Below are 16,661 nucleotides of genomic sequence, written 5' to 3' on the forward strand. Positions count from 1 at the left end.
GCCTAAAAAAAAAAAAAAAAAAAAAAAAAAAAAAGATACAAATATAGAGGGCTAGGAATTTAGCTCAGGGGCACCACGGCTGCTGCGCCAAGCACTAGGCACTGAGTTCAATCCCTGGTACTGCAAAAAAAAAAGCAAATATAATCTCAACATAAATAAAATACATTTGTTCTGTTTTCCTTTTGTTAAGATGCACAAAAAAATTTGCCTTCAAATCTGTTTAAAAACGTTGTATTCTGTCATGACAATTAAAATATGATGGTACTGCTATTTTTCTTAAACTCTATGTAATAGATTCTTCCTTTTCCCACAAGAGGAAAGTCAACCAAGGCTATCAGTGCAGCAAGTAGTCTTGTGGGGCCGTCACCATGAAGTAAAACCTCAGTGCCCAGTCTAGACCACGCTCACAGAAACAGAAACAGGTGAGCAGAGCTGTAGTCACAAAGGTGGAGAAACAGCATATAGGGAAATTAAAAATTCATTTAACAATGAGAAGTCTCCCTGACAGGCCACAGTTAAATCAATCTTTTATGTAAGACCACACTCAAAGACAAGCTTGGACGCCCATGCTGAACGCTCACTGCCTTTTAATTCTCTGACACACAGGTTTAAAATTTTCAGAGTAGAGCTTTCCTCAAATGTATGAAACAATTGTAGAATTGATTAAGCTGTTCAAGGATCACTATTAGTAAATATTTTTTATTTCTACTACAGCTTTTTCCCTGCCTACAGCTTTCTGAAATCACATGCCTCGCCAGGGACAAAAGGGCAGAAGAGCTCACAGTACCTCTGTCAAGTATTCGGGGGAGCCGGACACTGGGTAGGCTTTGGTAACGAATTTGGCCACCGAAGGCATGTTGATAAAACCTTTCCAGATGAAGTTCAATCGAGCCAGGAAGGTAGACTCAACTTCAACAGTCCCCGGCATCTCTGGGCTAGGAAATGAGATTAGAAAGTTAGCAGCCAAAAGGTCGATGCGAGGTCTATTTCTACTTCGTGGTCAGTGAAGGTCAAATTTAAAGTTGTCCTCTGGCTGCCTTGCACAGACCTGGGGCCAGAGACACGCAGGCCATTTTTCTGTAACACCTGCTCCTGCCTCTTGGGACAGCCAGACAGACAGGGCAAGGGCCACATGCACATCCCACACTCGCCAGTCACAATCAACTTTCACTCTGACGCCTTTCTTTCCACTAATTTCAAGTATGGCAAAACACAGTAACTTTCTCAAAAGAAAAGTCATTAAGAAATAGCACTTCATTTTATTCCAAGACATCCAGGTATAATTGAGTAAAAACCTACAATTACTGTAAAACTTATAACTGAGAGCCAAGTACCGTGGAGCAGGAGAGAATGTTGATTTTGGAGACTCTTGTTTCTCTTCTTCAAAGAACTCAGAAGCCAGAATATTTGAGGTGGAAGACAGTGCATCCGCTAGACTTTCTGCTTCATTGTCTGAATGTCTGCGAGCCACTCCGACGACAACTTTGACCTTTTTTGGAGAAAGATCGTCGACAGGTGGCGCCATTCGACCTGGAGCCAGAAGAGACCAGGACACACGACCGCTGTTAGCAGTGATTTTTATACCTTTGTCCATCTTCCCTGCTCGAAGCTCCGCAGTGTACACTAGGTCAGTTACCGGGCAACCACTTCTGGGGTGGCGCCAAGCTCCCCACCCAGCCGTCACTTCTCACAGTAAGTGAGGACCAGCAGCCAGCCCCTCACGGCAGGGCCCCCGCCTCTCCCTCAATGTCTCTTTCAAAGGGTTTTACAAACATCACCTTCTAAATATAAAGCCTGTGAGCAAATGGGCTCAGTGTAATTCCTTTCTCGCAGACATGAAAAATTAGGAAATAGGTGTTTGGCAACTTAGACAAACTACAATGAAAAGGTTACTCAAGAACATAAAATAGGTTTCTTGATTCCGATTCTTACCTGAAGTACACCAAAATCCAACAGTACTAAGAAGCATTTATAGAGCAACATACACAAATCCGGACCCTGCGTGGTGCTGTATGTAGCAGAGTTTATGGCTACACACACAGCACAGAGCTACTCACACATTAAGGCAGTTTTGTTTTGCAGTGTGGGTCACTACTCACTACACTGCCTTCGGTGCTGGAACTGAGTCACAATCTGAAGTTTAAAAAGCAATGGCTATGACACCCTGGCAAATGTGATCTACGTATCTTCAAACAGTCCGTGCGCTCTCCCCTTTCCGGGAGTCAACTCAAGCTCACAGCACATTCCCGGGATCTACAATGCGCTTGCCCCTCTCAGCTTCCATGCTCACCGTTCAGGCAAGCTTCACACACACACACACACACACACACACACACACACACACACACACACACACACCCGGCAATGTCTCCCCATCGCACGCACACACGCACATGCACACACACACACACGTGCTGCTCAGTGATGGGCATCTGGCTGTCATCCCCCTGGAAGGCCGAGAAAGCACCAGACCTTTTGACCAATGCAGTCCTTGCACTAGGCCAACCACCCGCCGAGAAGAGCTCACCAGATGTTTTCTGAATGAATAATCGACCTAAGAATACACCCCAAAAGGTAATTTCTGAGCAGAAGACCAGAGTAAACAACACAATATTGAAGAACAAAGTCAAAGAACTGAGGCTACCCAGCCTCAAGCCTTACAGCAATCAAAACATTAGGGCAAACAGGTAAATGGAGCAGAACAGAGTGCCGACATCACATGTAATCAACTGAACTTGATCTCCAACAAAGAAGCAAGACCAAACACTGCAGCCAAGTCTTTTCAACAAAAGATGCTGAATCAACTAGACATACACAAGCAAAAGAAAAACAACACCGAAGAATCATCTGGACATGCACCTTCCACTCTTCACAAAAATCAACTCCAGGTGAGTCAGAGCCCTAACCGTGAAATGCACGCTACAGAACTCATGGAGACGCCCAGGAGCGGAGTACTCGAGCCGGACAGAGCAGACGCCCCCAGCGCGATCCCCACAGACAATAGTGACAAGAGAACGACATGGGCAAAAATACTGCGAGAGACACATCTGAACTCCTAAAACTCTGAAACAGGAAAATCACCAACCCACTCAGAGAGCAGGCCGCGGTCTAACAGACACCTCACCGGACAGTGGCAAGCGAGCGGGCCGCACAGAGGTCCTGGCTTTGGCACCGGCGAGTCGCGAGGGCGCTGCCCAAGTCCCCAATCCTACACCCGGATCCACAAACGCCAGGGAGGATGTGGACCACAAGGAAGACTCACTCACCGACGCCGGGAGGGATGCAGAATGGCACAGCCACTGCGGAAGACTCCACACCAGTTTCTCACACAAATAAACACAGTAACAGGAGCCTACAGGTGAGTTCCCTGGTGTCTACCCCGAGGAGGTGAAACCGATGCCATCCACAGAAGAAACGGCCTGTCTATCGCAGTTTTACTCGTGACCAGTGACGACTATGTTCCTTAGTAAACGAACAGATAAAACAAACTGGTATGCACCAACAGTGGAGAGCTAGCTACTCAGTACTACAAAGAAGCCAGGGCTGGGGATGGAGCTCAGCGGCACCGCACCTGCCTCACAAGATCCTGAGTTCGATTCCAGGTACCAAAAAAATGAAATGAGCTAAGAAGTCAAGGAAAGATGCTGAAGATCCTTAAATGATCTGACCCTGGCAAGAGCTGGGAGGTGAAGATCACATATAATACAGTTACAGTTACTTCTCGATATTAAACTACACTACTGCATCAAAATACACCTCAGCACGGAAAAAGAAAGTCACACAAAAACTGCGCCATGGCTCAAAGTCAATGAGTGCTAAAAGCAGAGGAGCAGACGGCTTCATTACACACCTCGGCGTGGAAGCGCTTGCTCTTTAACCAGGAATGCAACTTTTAGGGAAAGAAACTCCTCCTCACCTATGCAGATTTTGCAGTTGAGATCGAACAGGTGCTGCCGGTGCTGACTCGTGGTGTCCGCCGACACAGAACCACCCTCCTCTCTCTGCTTCTCCGGCCCCTCTGGCTTCTCCAGTGACTTACTGGCGGCAGCCTCCTAACAGAAGGTCAGAGTAAGTCAGCTCTGGATGATAGTTTGGCTTCAGTCACAAAACTCAATTTATATTTCGCACTGATGTTTTCCCAAGATGTAATTATTGTATTCGTAGGTTGCTTTTCAATTATTGATTTTTAAAAGCTATTATCACTCAAAACAGAGCAAAAGAAACCACAATTTCTCATTCTTGAAAGTTTTCAGTAAGATTTTCAATCACCCCCTTGCTGCACCAGCTCTCAAACTTCAGTGCCGTGTGGAGGCGAGGCCGCAGGTGGGGTGGATAGGTCTGGGGACCACACACTCTGAAAATGCCTCAAACCAGTCTGGCAGGTTCCTCCCTCCCATGAGAATCTAGTGCCCTGCTCCACTCCTCTGACAGCCTGCAAGCAGCAGCTGCGCTCAGGTGCTAGGCAAGAGAAAGCTTCCCTGGAACCCCCCCACTGTGCAGTCCAGCTCCTACCAGGCCACACCCAGCATGGCTTCTAGGCCTGGGGTTGCAGAACCCTGTGTAGTCTCTTAAGTAGCACCTGCAGCTGGGTGTGGTGACGGTCCACACCTGTAATCTCAGCACTCGGGAGGCTGAGGCAGGAGGATCACTGTGAGTTCCAGGCCAGCTTGGGCCACCTAATGAGTTCAAGATCAGCCTGAAATGCACAGTGGAGACCTCATCTCAAAAAAGTAAACAGGAAGCACCTACAGATTCCTAAGCCCATTAAGGAATTACATTTCTGTCCCAGGAATCTACCCCGACGTTTTCATCAGGCTTCTATACTGGACATAATCCATACTCTGAAAGAAACAATACTCAACAATATCAACCTCAGAAAAGCCACTAAATCAGAAAACTACTCTGAAATAGATACTTAAAAACCTCTTTCTATTCTAAAACCCCCAGGCAAAGGAATCGTTTCTGGCTCCTCCTGTCCTGGGCCACAGACCCACACATCTATCTAAGCTTCACCTGCATCTCCATGGCAGCTTCCTGCTCCTTCATCGGGGCGTCGCTCTCAATTTCTATCTCGCCTTTGTGAGTTATTTTTGTGATCGGTCGTCTTTCCACTTCTCTCTGCTCTTTCTCAATCATCTCTATGGTCTAAGAGAAAAGTTTTTAAAGATTAAATGTGAAATACGGATCTCCAAATATACACTTAAAATATTAAAAAGCTTTCTTAAAAGTACACAAATCATCTATCACATTTGATTTTTAACCGTTCGGTCGTTCTCTCCTACAGAAAAACACACAGCACCTGTTTAATTATGGCAGAGACCATTTTAAAGGCCCAGTTCTAAGAATCAGGCTCCAGATCTCAGCAGTGAGACGCTGGTGCATGATTCGCGGCAATTTGGAAATCAGTGAGACACGATACTTATATGAGAAAACTGCTTGCTGATTCAGTGCTTTTAGCAGCAGCCACAGGGACAGAAGCAGCATCCTGCTCGCAGACCCTGACTTATGTTCTGACACACCGCACGACAGCGATCTCCTCCGAGACCTCACATCACCGGGTAGCTCCCGACTGCTGGTCTGCGCCCCAGCCGGCTCGGTCCCAGTGCTGCTGCTGCACAGCTGCACATGCTCAGCATTCGGCCGGGATGGCAGTGAGCAGTGAGGAGGGAGGCGGAGCTGCTCCGCCCGTGCAATGCAGGTGACACTCTCAGCCTAAGGACGCACGAGCGTGCTGTGTTCTGTTCGCTGGTTGTGCAGTTAAAACACAAAGGCAGCAGTAAGCTTACTGAAAAGTAAAGGGAGCAAAATTACACAAGATGAAGGTGAGGAATATACAGATAAACAGGATGTATGAAGACGACATGAATCTACGTGGGGATCTGACGCCTCAGCAGCTGTTACTATGGAGAAAGGTGAGCGCATAACATTCTACAACGAACAGGGCACTGAGGCTACCCTAGTGAAAATACTGCGTGATCCCTCACTTTACCAGCAGCTCTACGTCACACATTCACTTATCTTTAGGGATTCTTCTCATTCACAATCCCCAAATAAATCTCTCGGCACCCACACCTGTCAGAACTCTTTTAAGTTTCATAAGTGCAATACAGTGCACAGACTGTATTATGCAACTTTGTTTCCATTAGATATGAAACAGCATCAGATGATTAAACAAGCAGAGTTTCTGTGAATGTGAACATTTACATATGTAACTCATTAGGTTTTATCAATAAATTAGAGAAAAAAACTTTTCTAGAGCTTTTGCTACTTATTATAAACTTGTTCCGATTTTCATTTGGACTTACTTTACCTGGTTTTATAAAATACTATTCATGATACCTTCAGACTGTGTTTATGAAGATTACACGTGATTAAGAAAAAATTCACCTATTTTCCTATCCTTCTGATTTGCAAAATATAGTAGAGATGAGACAAAAGAATAGAAGTTAAGAAACAGAGAGAGCCGGCTACACTGGAGTGAACCAGAAGTTAACGGCGACTTGAGAGGCTGAAGCAAGACAATCACTTGAGCCTAGGAGTTAAGGGACAGACAAGGCAACATAATGAGACACCCGACTGGGGAGGGGAGAGGAGGGGAAGGAAGAGGAGAGGGAGAGGCAGGAAAGGAGAGAAGTGCGGAGGAAAGAGGGTGAAGCAAGTGAGGGAAGGAAGAGGAGCAAGTGATGTGGTAGCAGGAAGTATTACTGGGTACTGTGCAGTGACTTATCGCTGTGTGATTTTCTCCCTATGTCTAAAAGACACACGACAACCAAACACAGATTTGCAGATCTTCTCACATGTCTGTTTTCTCTGCGTCTCCAAGCAGCTAATTCTTTAGAAGCCAGTTCTTCTGGACTCATTTTTATGAGATGATCAGGGGTTACTTCTCCTTTCAATACTTTTTTAAATAATATCTGAAATGATAAAAAATGGGTGGGGAGACAAGCATGAAAGAGGAGCTACTGTGTATAAATCTGTAATAAATGAAGACAGAATTCTGATGCTTGATTTACAAATATCTAATGATTTACATACTACCTACTATACAGAGAGTAAAGAGAGGTTTCAAACCCTAAGGCAACCAAACACACATTTCATATAAAAACCAACAAATGGGGAGGCATGTATCATGGAGCCTTTATCCCTATCCCAAAACTGTACTGCGTTTATGCAGGGGCTGGGCACAGTGGCGCATGCCTGCAATGCCAGCACTCCAGGAGGCTGAGGCAGAAGAGTACCAAATCCGTGCCAGCCTGGGCAACTCAGTAACTTCAGTGGGACCCTGTCTCAAAATTTTTCAAGTTTTTTTTTAAAGGGCAAGTCCTACAGTTCACTGCAAAGGCCTGGGTTCAACCCCCATAGCGCCTAAGTCAGTAAATAAGTAAACAGTCTACCCAGAAACATCCGTCATGGCCAAGCTACAGGGTGGGAAGGGACAACACAAAGACTTTGCTCAGTATAATCCTTTCATACGGTTAAGATCTTACATGTTTAAGTCCGGTCTTGAATTGGACCTAGAACAAAGAATCAACTGAAAGAAATAAATACTTATTTTCTAAGGAAAAGCTACTGAGATGTCTAATTCAAGAAGTACCTAAAGCCAGGCGTGGAGGTGCACACCTGCAATCCCAGCATTCATGAGGCTAAGCAGGAGGATTACTGCAAATCTGAGGCCAGCCAGGACTACATAGTAAGTTCAAGACCAGTCTGAACTACACAGCAAGACACTGTCTCAAAAAGCAAACAAACAAAAAAGAAGTAACCAATTCCTCCTGGAGCATGAAAGCAGATGGTATGGTATGGAGTTTTCTCAAGTAGCTGCTTAAATACTTGAAGGAAATACTTCAGATAAGACAGTCTTCCCTTAGTATTCCTAGGGCTTTAGTCCCACGACCCCTCGCTCAGATGCTCAGGTCTCCTGTTCACGTGTCTCTGTGCGAGTCCTCAGTCACGTGCTACGGAGCCTTCCGTCAGTGACCTCAGACCTCTATCACCAGGGGAGGTGACAGGTTCGTGTAAATGCCCTCTGCAATGCTTCTGCAGGGCAATCCTGCTGAACAACGATCATCCGGAGTGCATCCCTCCTGTGAGGGGACACAGGACTGCAGTTCAAGTCATCGCTAGGACTACTCACTTAACACAGTGTACTAGTACACAGCTGTTACAATGCACCACTAAGGGAATGACGATTAGAGGACAAAGCCCCACCCGTGCTCAGCAGAAGCAATTTTGTAACGTATGTTTGACCTGCCGTATAGGGAAGACTGACTGGACCGTGGGAAGTGTCCGTACACAAATTTACGTCACTCATGTGAAACCTTCAAGTAGGGAGGTTCCATTTAACTACTCTATAACGGAGTCATCTGTAGCCAAAATCACTGCTGAACCTAAGGACATGTAACACCAAAGAGATGAATCGTGGTGGGATTCTGACGATGTCCCGTGCACCACTGCACAAAGGTGCTCCTCACAGGTGTAACAGCTCCCAGGACGCTGAGGCCAGGGTTCTGAGTCTGAGTCCAGCTGGGTCAACTCAAAATTTTAAAAGGGATGAAGATATCTTGGTGCAAAAGACCCAGGTTTAATCTCCAGTAATGGAAAAAAAAGTCTACCTAGATTTCCTAACTCTAGAAAAATCAGAGATTAATATTAATGTTTACTCCGTTGCTAAAAGAGGGTTAGAACTAAAGCTATTTTAGTAAAAAGTTTTAAAATCGTTTCGGAGGGTCATTGTGCTTTATTTATTGTTTTTCTTCCTGTAGTTCAGTATCTCTTCTTTGCCCAAACTGTATTGTTTCCTGGGCTTCAACAATTCTCCTGCCTCAGCCTCCCAAGTAATTGGAATTACAGATGCAAGCCACCAGGCCCAATTGTAGGATTTTTTTTAAAAAGCTAAATATAATTAAGAGTACAGTTCTCTTTTAGGCTTACATCAAAGGCGGTAACAACGCTTTAACACATTTTAGTTTAATGGAGTTTCTAAAGAAAATACATGAATGAATTTTTAAAGTCATCTATCTGCACTGTACAAGGGAGTCAAGAAAGAAAACGGACAGAAACCAGGGTAAGACGATCGTAAGTTCTCATCATTAGAAGAATCCACGATCTGGCCTCCGCGGTCCCTCAAGGCCAGCACGCAGCTGAGTGACCAGCGTGCTTCGCAGGGCGCCACCCCACCTGAGGACAGAGTCTGCAGTGGGGCCCCACTCACAAGCATGCACCTGTACCCGCACATTCTGCACCCCCAGGCGAGCACAAGGCTGAAAGCATAAACATCTACAGACACGAGCAAGACACACTCACATTGTTTTTAGGGTCTTTCAGATTGAACATCAAACTTCTGTATTTGTTCTTATATTTAGCATCCGTGTCCCGGAAAAAGGAGAAAAGCTCTTTTTCAATTTTTGTGGCAACTTTTGCTGCCTTTTCCTCTGGTACCTTCAAATTTGAGTCTGAAAGTCTTAAAATCAGAACAATTCAATTATTTTCAGCACACAAAGCACGTCACTGAATCCTCCGCAGTAACAACATATTACCTTCTCATGAGAATGTCCTTGAGGGAGTGTCTGACGCTCTGCCTGATCTGGTCCGCAGAGGGCTTGGATGCCGGGGCCGCGGCCGGGTGCACACCAGGCGTCCCCTTTTCAGCTTTCCTTTTCTTTAGCTCTTGCTTTTCGTGGGCACCTGATTTGAACAAATATCAAAACTCATTATACTGTTTTCAAAGACATAATTTATAATCAAAACTGATTCTCTACTTAGAAAAAATCCACAGCCCTTACTGAAATCAGAATCCAGTCCGCTGAAATGTCCCTGACACTGAAATTCTAACAAGAATGAACAGTGACTAAAAAGTGGCCCTACAGCCCTAAACCAGGTGCGCCCTCTTCCCTACTTAATGGTTGTCCAGAGCTGCTTCCCACGTGTGTGCACTGATGAGCTGTATGCACACTAAACCGTCATTTAGAAAATGTACCCGAACTTATTAGGTGAGCAGATAATTTAATGACCTTACAAAATCATAAAACTTTTAAGTTCTTTTTCTAGCTTTGTTTGAAATTAATTTGAATGTTAAGCAAACTGAATGTCGCAATTCCCACGAATCTGCAAAGTCTCAGTGTCCGGTAGCCCACTACTCTGATCTATTACTACAGCCCATTTATTCTACAATCGCTCATTCCCACAAATCTTTTTCTTTCTTCTTTTTTTGGCATTTTAAAAAAATTTCAGTTAAACTGATACATAAAAACAAGCATTTGAACTATTAGTGAGGCACCACACAATACTTTGGTGCATGCACACAGCGTGTGACATTTACATCAGGTTAAGAGGATCTTCTTTTCCCAACACTGGCCACTGCTTAAAGGGGAAACATTCAAAACCCTTTATTCTGGGTTTCAGAAATATACGTTACTTACACCCCTCCTGCACAAGAGCTCCTGACCGCCTCGGCACCTACTCTACAGGTTCCCCAACTACCCCTGCACCGCATGCCCCTCGGCCTTGCTAACCGATATTGGAGCACCAGCTAACACAGGCGAGACTATGCATCTGATCCCACCGCGCTGCAGCGCCGACAGGACTCCATCCCTCTTCCCGCAGCACACTACCTGACTGTGGATTACACAACGCTTTCTCTATCCGTCCATCAGCTGATGGACTTCCGCTTATGTGAACAAGGACACCACGAAGACAGGCGTGCACCAATTGCATTTTCTGGGAACACACAACTAGGGCAGGACACTGGAGCACAAGGCAGTGTGGACACTGGAGCACACTGACACCCCAGTGGCTCCAGGGTGGCTGTTCTAATGCCGGCCCCGCCCATATGCACACCCCACACCCTCACTAGCAATGTGACAGGCCTCCACCTTCCCCCAACAAGTGACATCTCGCTGCAGTTTTGGTTTGCACTTGTCTGATGATTAGAGAAATAGAAAGCATGTTTTTATGTACTTGTCACTCCTCAAGCCCAGAAATCTGTCCTATTTACTATCTTCATGGCCTCACTCACACCCACATAACCCAACACTTATTACTACTCCTTGATAAAAGCCAACGTGTATCCTTCACACAAATGGGCTAGACATCTGAAAACAACTGGAGATAGTAAGACTGGTACTTACAGATCTCATTTTAAATTTATAATCATAAACATGAAGTAACTCAACCTTCTGCCCTATTACAATTTCCCAACATTCTTTCTCATTTATCAAACCATAAATTTCACACTTTTTCTCCTCTTCTCAAACCAGGAAGGAGCAATTTCTTCCCACCTCCAACCTCATTTGATCTGCTCACTCACATCTCACTGAGAAACAGAAAATGTCAGCTAGCACACCTCGCCACCACCAAGGGGACCCTGCCTGTGTCAGTGGTCTTCTGTCTTACCGCACACAACATCCCCACCTCCCTCAACTAAAAACCCCAAGTCTCAAAAAAAAAAAAAAGCTTTTAGATGGAAAAGATGATGAAGAACTTTTTGATTTTAGCCAGAACGGAAGGGAAGGGAAGGGAAGACAGAGGTGTGGGGGGGGGGGCAGAACGGGCAAGACAAGCCATCCAAATAGGAAAGGAAGAGGCCAGCTGACAAGATTTTATACATTAAAAACCTCAAGACTTAACTGAAAACCTCTTAAAAATGACAAGGCTGCAGAGATGGAAAAGATGATGAAGAACTTTTTGATTTTAGCCAGAACGGAAGGGAAGGGAAGGGAAGACAGAGGTGTGGGGGGGGGGACAGAACGGGCAAGACAAGCCATCCAAATAGGAAAGGAAGAGGCCAGCTGACAAGATTTTATACATTAAAAACCTCAAGACTTAACTGAAAACCTCTTAAAAATGACAAGGCTGCAGACTGTAAAATCAATATATAAAAATCAACACCTTCTACAAAATGAAAATGTAACTGCTGAGAAATCAAGAAAGCAATTCTGTTCTCAAAGGCTACGAAAAATAATAGCTATCTAGAAATTAAATAACAAATGAAGGAAATGATCTCTATGACAAAAAGTACAGAACACTGGTGAAACAAACGGAAGACCCCCCACAAACCCATACATTCACAAACTGAATACTGTTAAAATGTCCACGCTACCCAATCCATAGATTCATCGAAATATTTGTCAACCTATCAATGACATTCACAGAAACAGGAAAGAGCAGTCCTAAAATCTGCAGGCAATCACAAAAGACCCTCACAGAGCCAAAGCAATACTGAGCAAAGAGAACACAGCTGAAGGTATCAAAATATACAACAGACAGAACCAAAACTGCATGGTGATAGCACAAAACAGACACACACATCAAGGGAACAGAACACACAATCCAGAAATAAATTCACATACGTACGTACAACTAATGGATTTTTTTTGAGACAGTCTTGGCCACGCTGTTCAGGATGGTCTTGAACTCGTGCTGATCTGCTTGCCTCAGGCTCCCAAGTCTTAGATTATAAGTGTGTACCACCACATACAGCTTACCATCAACTGATTTTTTGGGGGGTCCCGGGGATAGAACTCGGGTCCTTGCACTTATGAGGCAGGCAGCGGTACCACTGAGCTAAGTCTCCGGCCCAATCAACTGATTTCTAATAAAAGGAACCAAGATCTTCCACTGGAAAATGACTCAATTACTGGTTCTTAGAAAACACACATGCCACAGCATTCCCCTAGCTACCACACCATTTCTGTTGCCTTACACAGCAAAACTCCTGGAAAGAGTTATGTGTAATACTTTCAGTCCTCTACCTCTACATTCTTCTACAAACTACAACAATTGGTTTTTGTCCCTAGTGCTCCACTGTAGCCACTCTAGTCATTAATGACCTTGTTCATTTGGTGACAGGGTCTCACTATGTATGTAGCTCAGGCTGGCCTCCAACTCCTGGCGATCCTCCTGGCTCAGCCTCCTGAGTGCTGAGATTATAGGCACATACCACCACGCTGGGCAATTACCTCTATTTTACTAAATCACACACGACTGTGGGTATTCTTTTTATTAGATGTCCAGATACCCCGACAAACTTCATCTGGCTTTGGGCCACCATGGTCCTCAGCTCTCCTCTTCCCTACGAGGGCCTCATGTACTGTGGAGCCTACTTTGCAGGATGCTCCTCTCCCAAATGCTAATGCCGCTGTGCCAAGGCCTCTGCTCCTGCCTCTGCGTGAGGGATCTCGGCAATGTGCACCACAGCTGCCTTCAGGGCAAGGCTGCGCCCTGAGGACATGGGGCGCCACTCAGCCTCAGGTGGCCCACTCAGGTGTACCTGGGTGTCTGACAGGTGTTTTCTGAAGCAGAGCGTTTATCAGAACATTGCAGATATCCACAATGACCTCACTGGTCACAGGGAACCTGTACCTGTACAGGAAGAGACTTGCTCCTCTTTCCCCATTCCCGCTTCAAGCCCTCCCCTCATTAGTGACAAAAGCTGTTTCAATTTTTTCTTTCCATTCTATTTTTTCTCCTTGTTTTGTTTTCTTTCCCTTTCTCCTCTCCCCTGTTCCTCTTCCCATTTCCCAATACCTATTATGCATTCTGGTCCTTATTTCCATTTCCGGTTTGTCACACATACAAACAATGCGGTATTTAAACACACGTGCCGGATTTATTTCACTTAAGAGTATGGTCTCAAGGTGGATGTCTAACAAAGTTTTAATGACCAAGATTTTCCAGTTTCCCCCCTGAATCTTGCTCTTTCTCATCTCTGAATGATACCAACATTTTACCCGGACACCTTTGACTCTCTCATCTACTTATTACACCCAGTCCTGCTGCAATTCTGTCAACTCCGCTCTGAAGAGTCCCTGACCTCTTCTCACCTCCAGTGCACCTGCTGCCTGCTACCGCCAGCCTTTCCGATAACCCTGCCTCAGACTCTCCACTGGTGCTGGCTTAGGACCGCAATCAGAGCAAAGACAGGGGCCTGTCTCAGGGTCTCCGGTGCGTTCTCAACCCCTCACACTGACTTCCTCACGGCTTCCACCCGATGTGCCCCTCACCCACTCCCTCCTCCAAACACTTCGCCCTTTCAAACCCCGGTTACCAGCTCCCTGGCCTAACCAGCTTCTGCCTCTCTTTCCTTACCGAGGCTCTCTATCCCACTACAGCACCTTTCTTTGCAATCTCTAAACTGACACACCATCTGCTTGCTTTTCAACTTCCTGTCCTGACTTCTCCCAGAAATACCAAGTGCTATTAAGGCAGGAGCCTTAACTTCACCACTGCTTCCTCAGAATTCACAGTAATTCTTTTTAATTACAGTAAGACCAATCATCCAAACTCCTTTGCCGTTAAGATGTTAATTTTTAAAGTTTCCCAAAACACAGCAGGTCTCTGACTAGGAATGTTCCAGTTGGGAACTTTCACAGGTGTACTGTGGAAGGCTCACTTTGTCAGATTACAAATTCGATTTACAAACCCAACATTCTCCTGGAATGGAACTCCTTCTTAATCAGGGACTTACTGTACACTAACTGCATGAAACAAGAGACATAAATCAGAACAATTTCTATTAATCTCACTGCCTGGTTTTGGAGCTGTACAAATAATGTTTGTAGCTTCTTTAGGCATTTTTTCACTCTTTTCTTCCGAGGATCTCCGAGGTAAAACTGGTTGTCCCGTTTTTCGAAGAGGAGCTAGTTGCCATTTTTTTATTTCATTATCTCTACAGTCTGATGAATTTCTGCCTTCAGGAGATTCCTGGAAAAACAGTACATAATTCATTAACATTAAAAACTAGTAAATAATCTTTAAATACAAGCATCAGTAGTAACGCCAGGCACAGTGGTGGCATGCCAGTAACCCCAGCACGCAAGAGGCAGAGGCAGGAAGATTGTCATGAGTTGAGGCCAGGCTGTACTGCAGAGTTCAAGGCCAGCCTGAATTACAGAGCAAGATCCTGTCTCCAAAAACTAAAAACAACTAAACCAAATCAGTAGTATTACAACACATGAAGAAAGCAAACATATTTTAGCCCATTAAACACTTAAAAGTTTTTTAAAAAGATATAAAAAATTAGGTCTTATTAGTAAAAAGAAGATTCATTCTCACTCAAAAATCAATTTGATAAGCAGCTATTTTCTGCAGAACACACAATAGCTTATAAAGGAGGGAAAACAGTAACAGGTCATGTTTCCAAAACTGTTAGGAAAAATTAGATATAAGGCAATAATAAACAGTCCTTAATTGGCTGTAGAATCACAAAAAAAAGTTTGTGGAGAAACAAGCATCTACATTTTTCAATGTATTTCTAAAGCAAATGAGGTTACACTTGCATAAGTACATCAAGGGCTGGGGATTTAGCTCAGTGGTTCTGCCACCTGCTTTGTAAGCACAAGGGTCCCGAGTTCAATTCCCAACTCCACAGGGGAAAAAAAAAGTATATCAAAGACATTCCCATTGCATTTAGAATAAACCATCAAGGGCTGGGGACTTGGCTTAGTGCTTCTGCCACCAAGCACAAGGGCCCAAGCTCGATACTCAGTACCAAAAAAAAAAAAAAAATCAATAAATATACTTGTGACTCTGGCCCTATTTATAACCCACAAAAAATTACAGTGGTACTTAATTCACAAACTCAACTCTCTCCATGATTCTGGGAGAAAACTGAACTGGACGAGAACTGAACTGGACGAGAACTGAATCAAATTTCCCGGTAAGGTCAACACTGAACTTAACCACTGAATTACCTTTGGTTTTTGTCCAACTCAATTTGCATCCAGGGAAGGAAAGAATCAAGTTTGCGTGAGGTACCACTGTACTAGTGAAACTGGAATTCTGAGATCCTGGGAGAATTTAATTCATCCCAATGTGCTTAAAAGACAGGAGGAAGAATATTGTGCATAGACACAGAACTGTAACTTTCAAGACAGAGTACATATACCTGATTTTCCCTGAAATAGAAATCCCATAATCATTTCTTCATATTCTTTATCTCCCCAACTAAACTTCCTTCAGTGAACAATACACACTTCAAGGTGTATAGCAAGTCTGACTATACCATGCTCGACACACAACAGAAACTTTCATACAAAAATCAAAGAATAAAAAGTGACAAAGGCAAAGCATTCTTCATAAAGTAACATCAGAAAGATTCAAAGGTTCAATAGCTCACCCTATAAGGGGGTAATGATGACTTGGAAGGTACATGCATTACAAAATCACACTAACTTCCCTGTTGGATATAGATACTGGATAGGGAAATTTCTCAATATTAACAATGCTAATGTCTTATAATGTCTTTTCAGGCAAGACAACTCATGATAATACAATGTATTTCTAAATGGCCAAGAAGTTATACAGAGGAGGTAATGATTAAGAGTTAATTTTAGCTCAGTGGTTCCAGCTGCCTCACAAGCACAAGGGCCTGAGTTCAATCCCTGATACCAAAAAAAAAAAAAGTTAATGATACACAGAAGTTTCCTTAAGACCTGACATAAATGTTCTTAATAGAGCTCTCAGGTCCATATTATCAATTACTTTGATGCTGAGCAGGTCAACAAAGCAACACAAAGTATCAGAAAGATACAATCTGATGCATGAAGAGACTTGCCAAGCAGAATGTATGTGCCAGGACTTGGCAACTTGAAACTCAATCTGATTTGTCACACAGGACAACCTGAAAGAATTAAGTTTGGAAACAATGGAGAAGGCTCTGGAGA

General features: G+C 44.2%; 1 protein-coding gene across 4 annotated transcripts in view; it reads right to left on the reverse strand.

Annotated features, from left to right (window-relative positions):
* Phf3 (PHD finger protein 3) overlaps positions 1-16,661 on the reverse strand; it is a 58,998-nt gene that overhangs the window by 6,368 nt on the left and 35,969 nt on the right. For all 4 annotated transcript variants that reach the window (XM_010617869.3, XM_010617871.3, XM_010617870.3 and 1 more), the window contains 8 exons: positions 14,523-14,700; positions 9,537-9,684; positions 9,304-9,460; positions 6,798-6,914; positions 5,014-5,145; positions 3,917-4,052; positions 1,335-1,530; positions 788-935 (listed from right to left, as the gene is read on the reverse strand). In XM_010617869.3, the coding sequence (XP_010616171.1) occupies positions 788-935; positions 1,335-1,530; positions 3,917-4,052; positions 5,014-5,145; positions 6,798-6,914; positions 9,304-9,460; positions 9,537-9,684; positions 14,523-14,700 (1,212 nt within the window). The remainder of the gene's footprint in view (positions 1-787; positions 936-1,334; positions 1,531-3,916; positions 4,053-5,013; positions 5,146-6,797; positions 6,915-9,303; positions 9,461-9,536; positions 9,685-14,522; positions 14,701-16,661) is intronic.

The sequence above is a fragment of the Fukomys damarensis genome, unplaced genomic scaffold (genome assembly GCF_012274545.1).
Source record: "Fukomys damarensis isolate Sample0158 unplaced genomic scaffold, DMR_v1.0_HiC HiC_scaffold_27, whole genome shotgun sequence".
Lineage (NCBI taxonomy): Eukaryota > Metazoa > Chordata > Mammalia > Rodentia > Bathyergidae > Fukomys > Fukomys damarensis.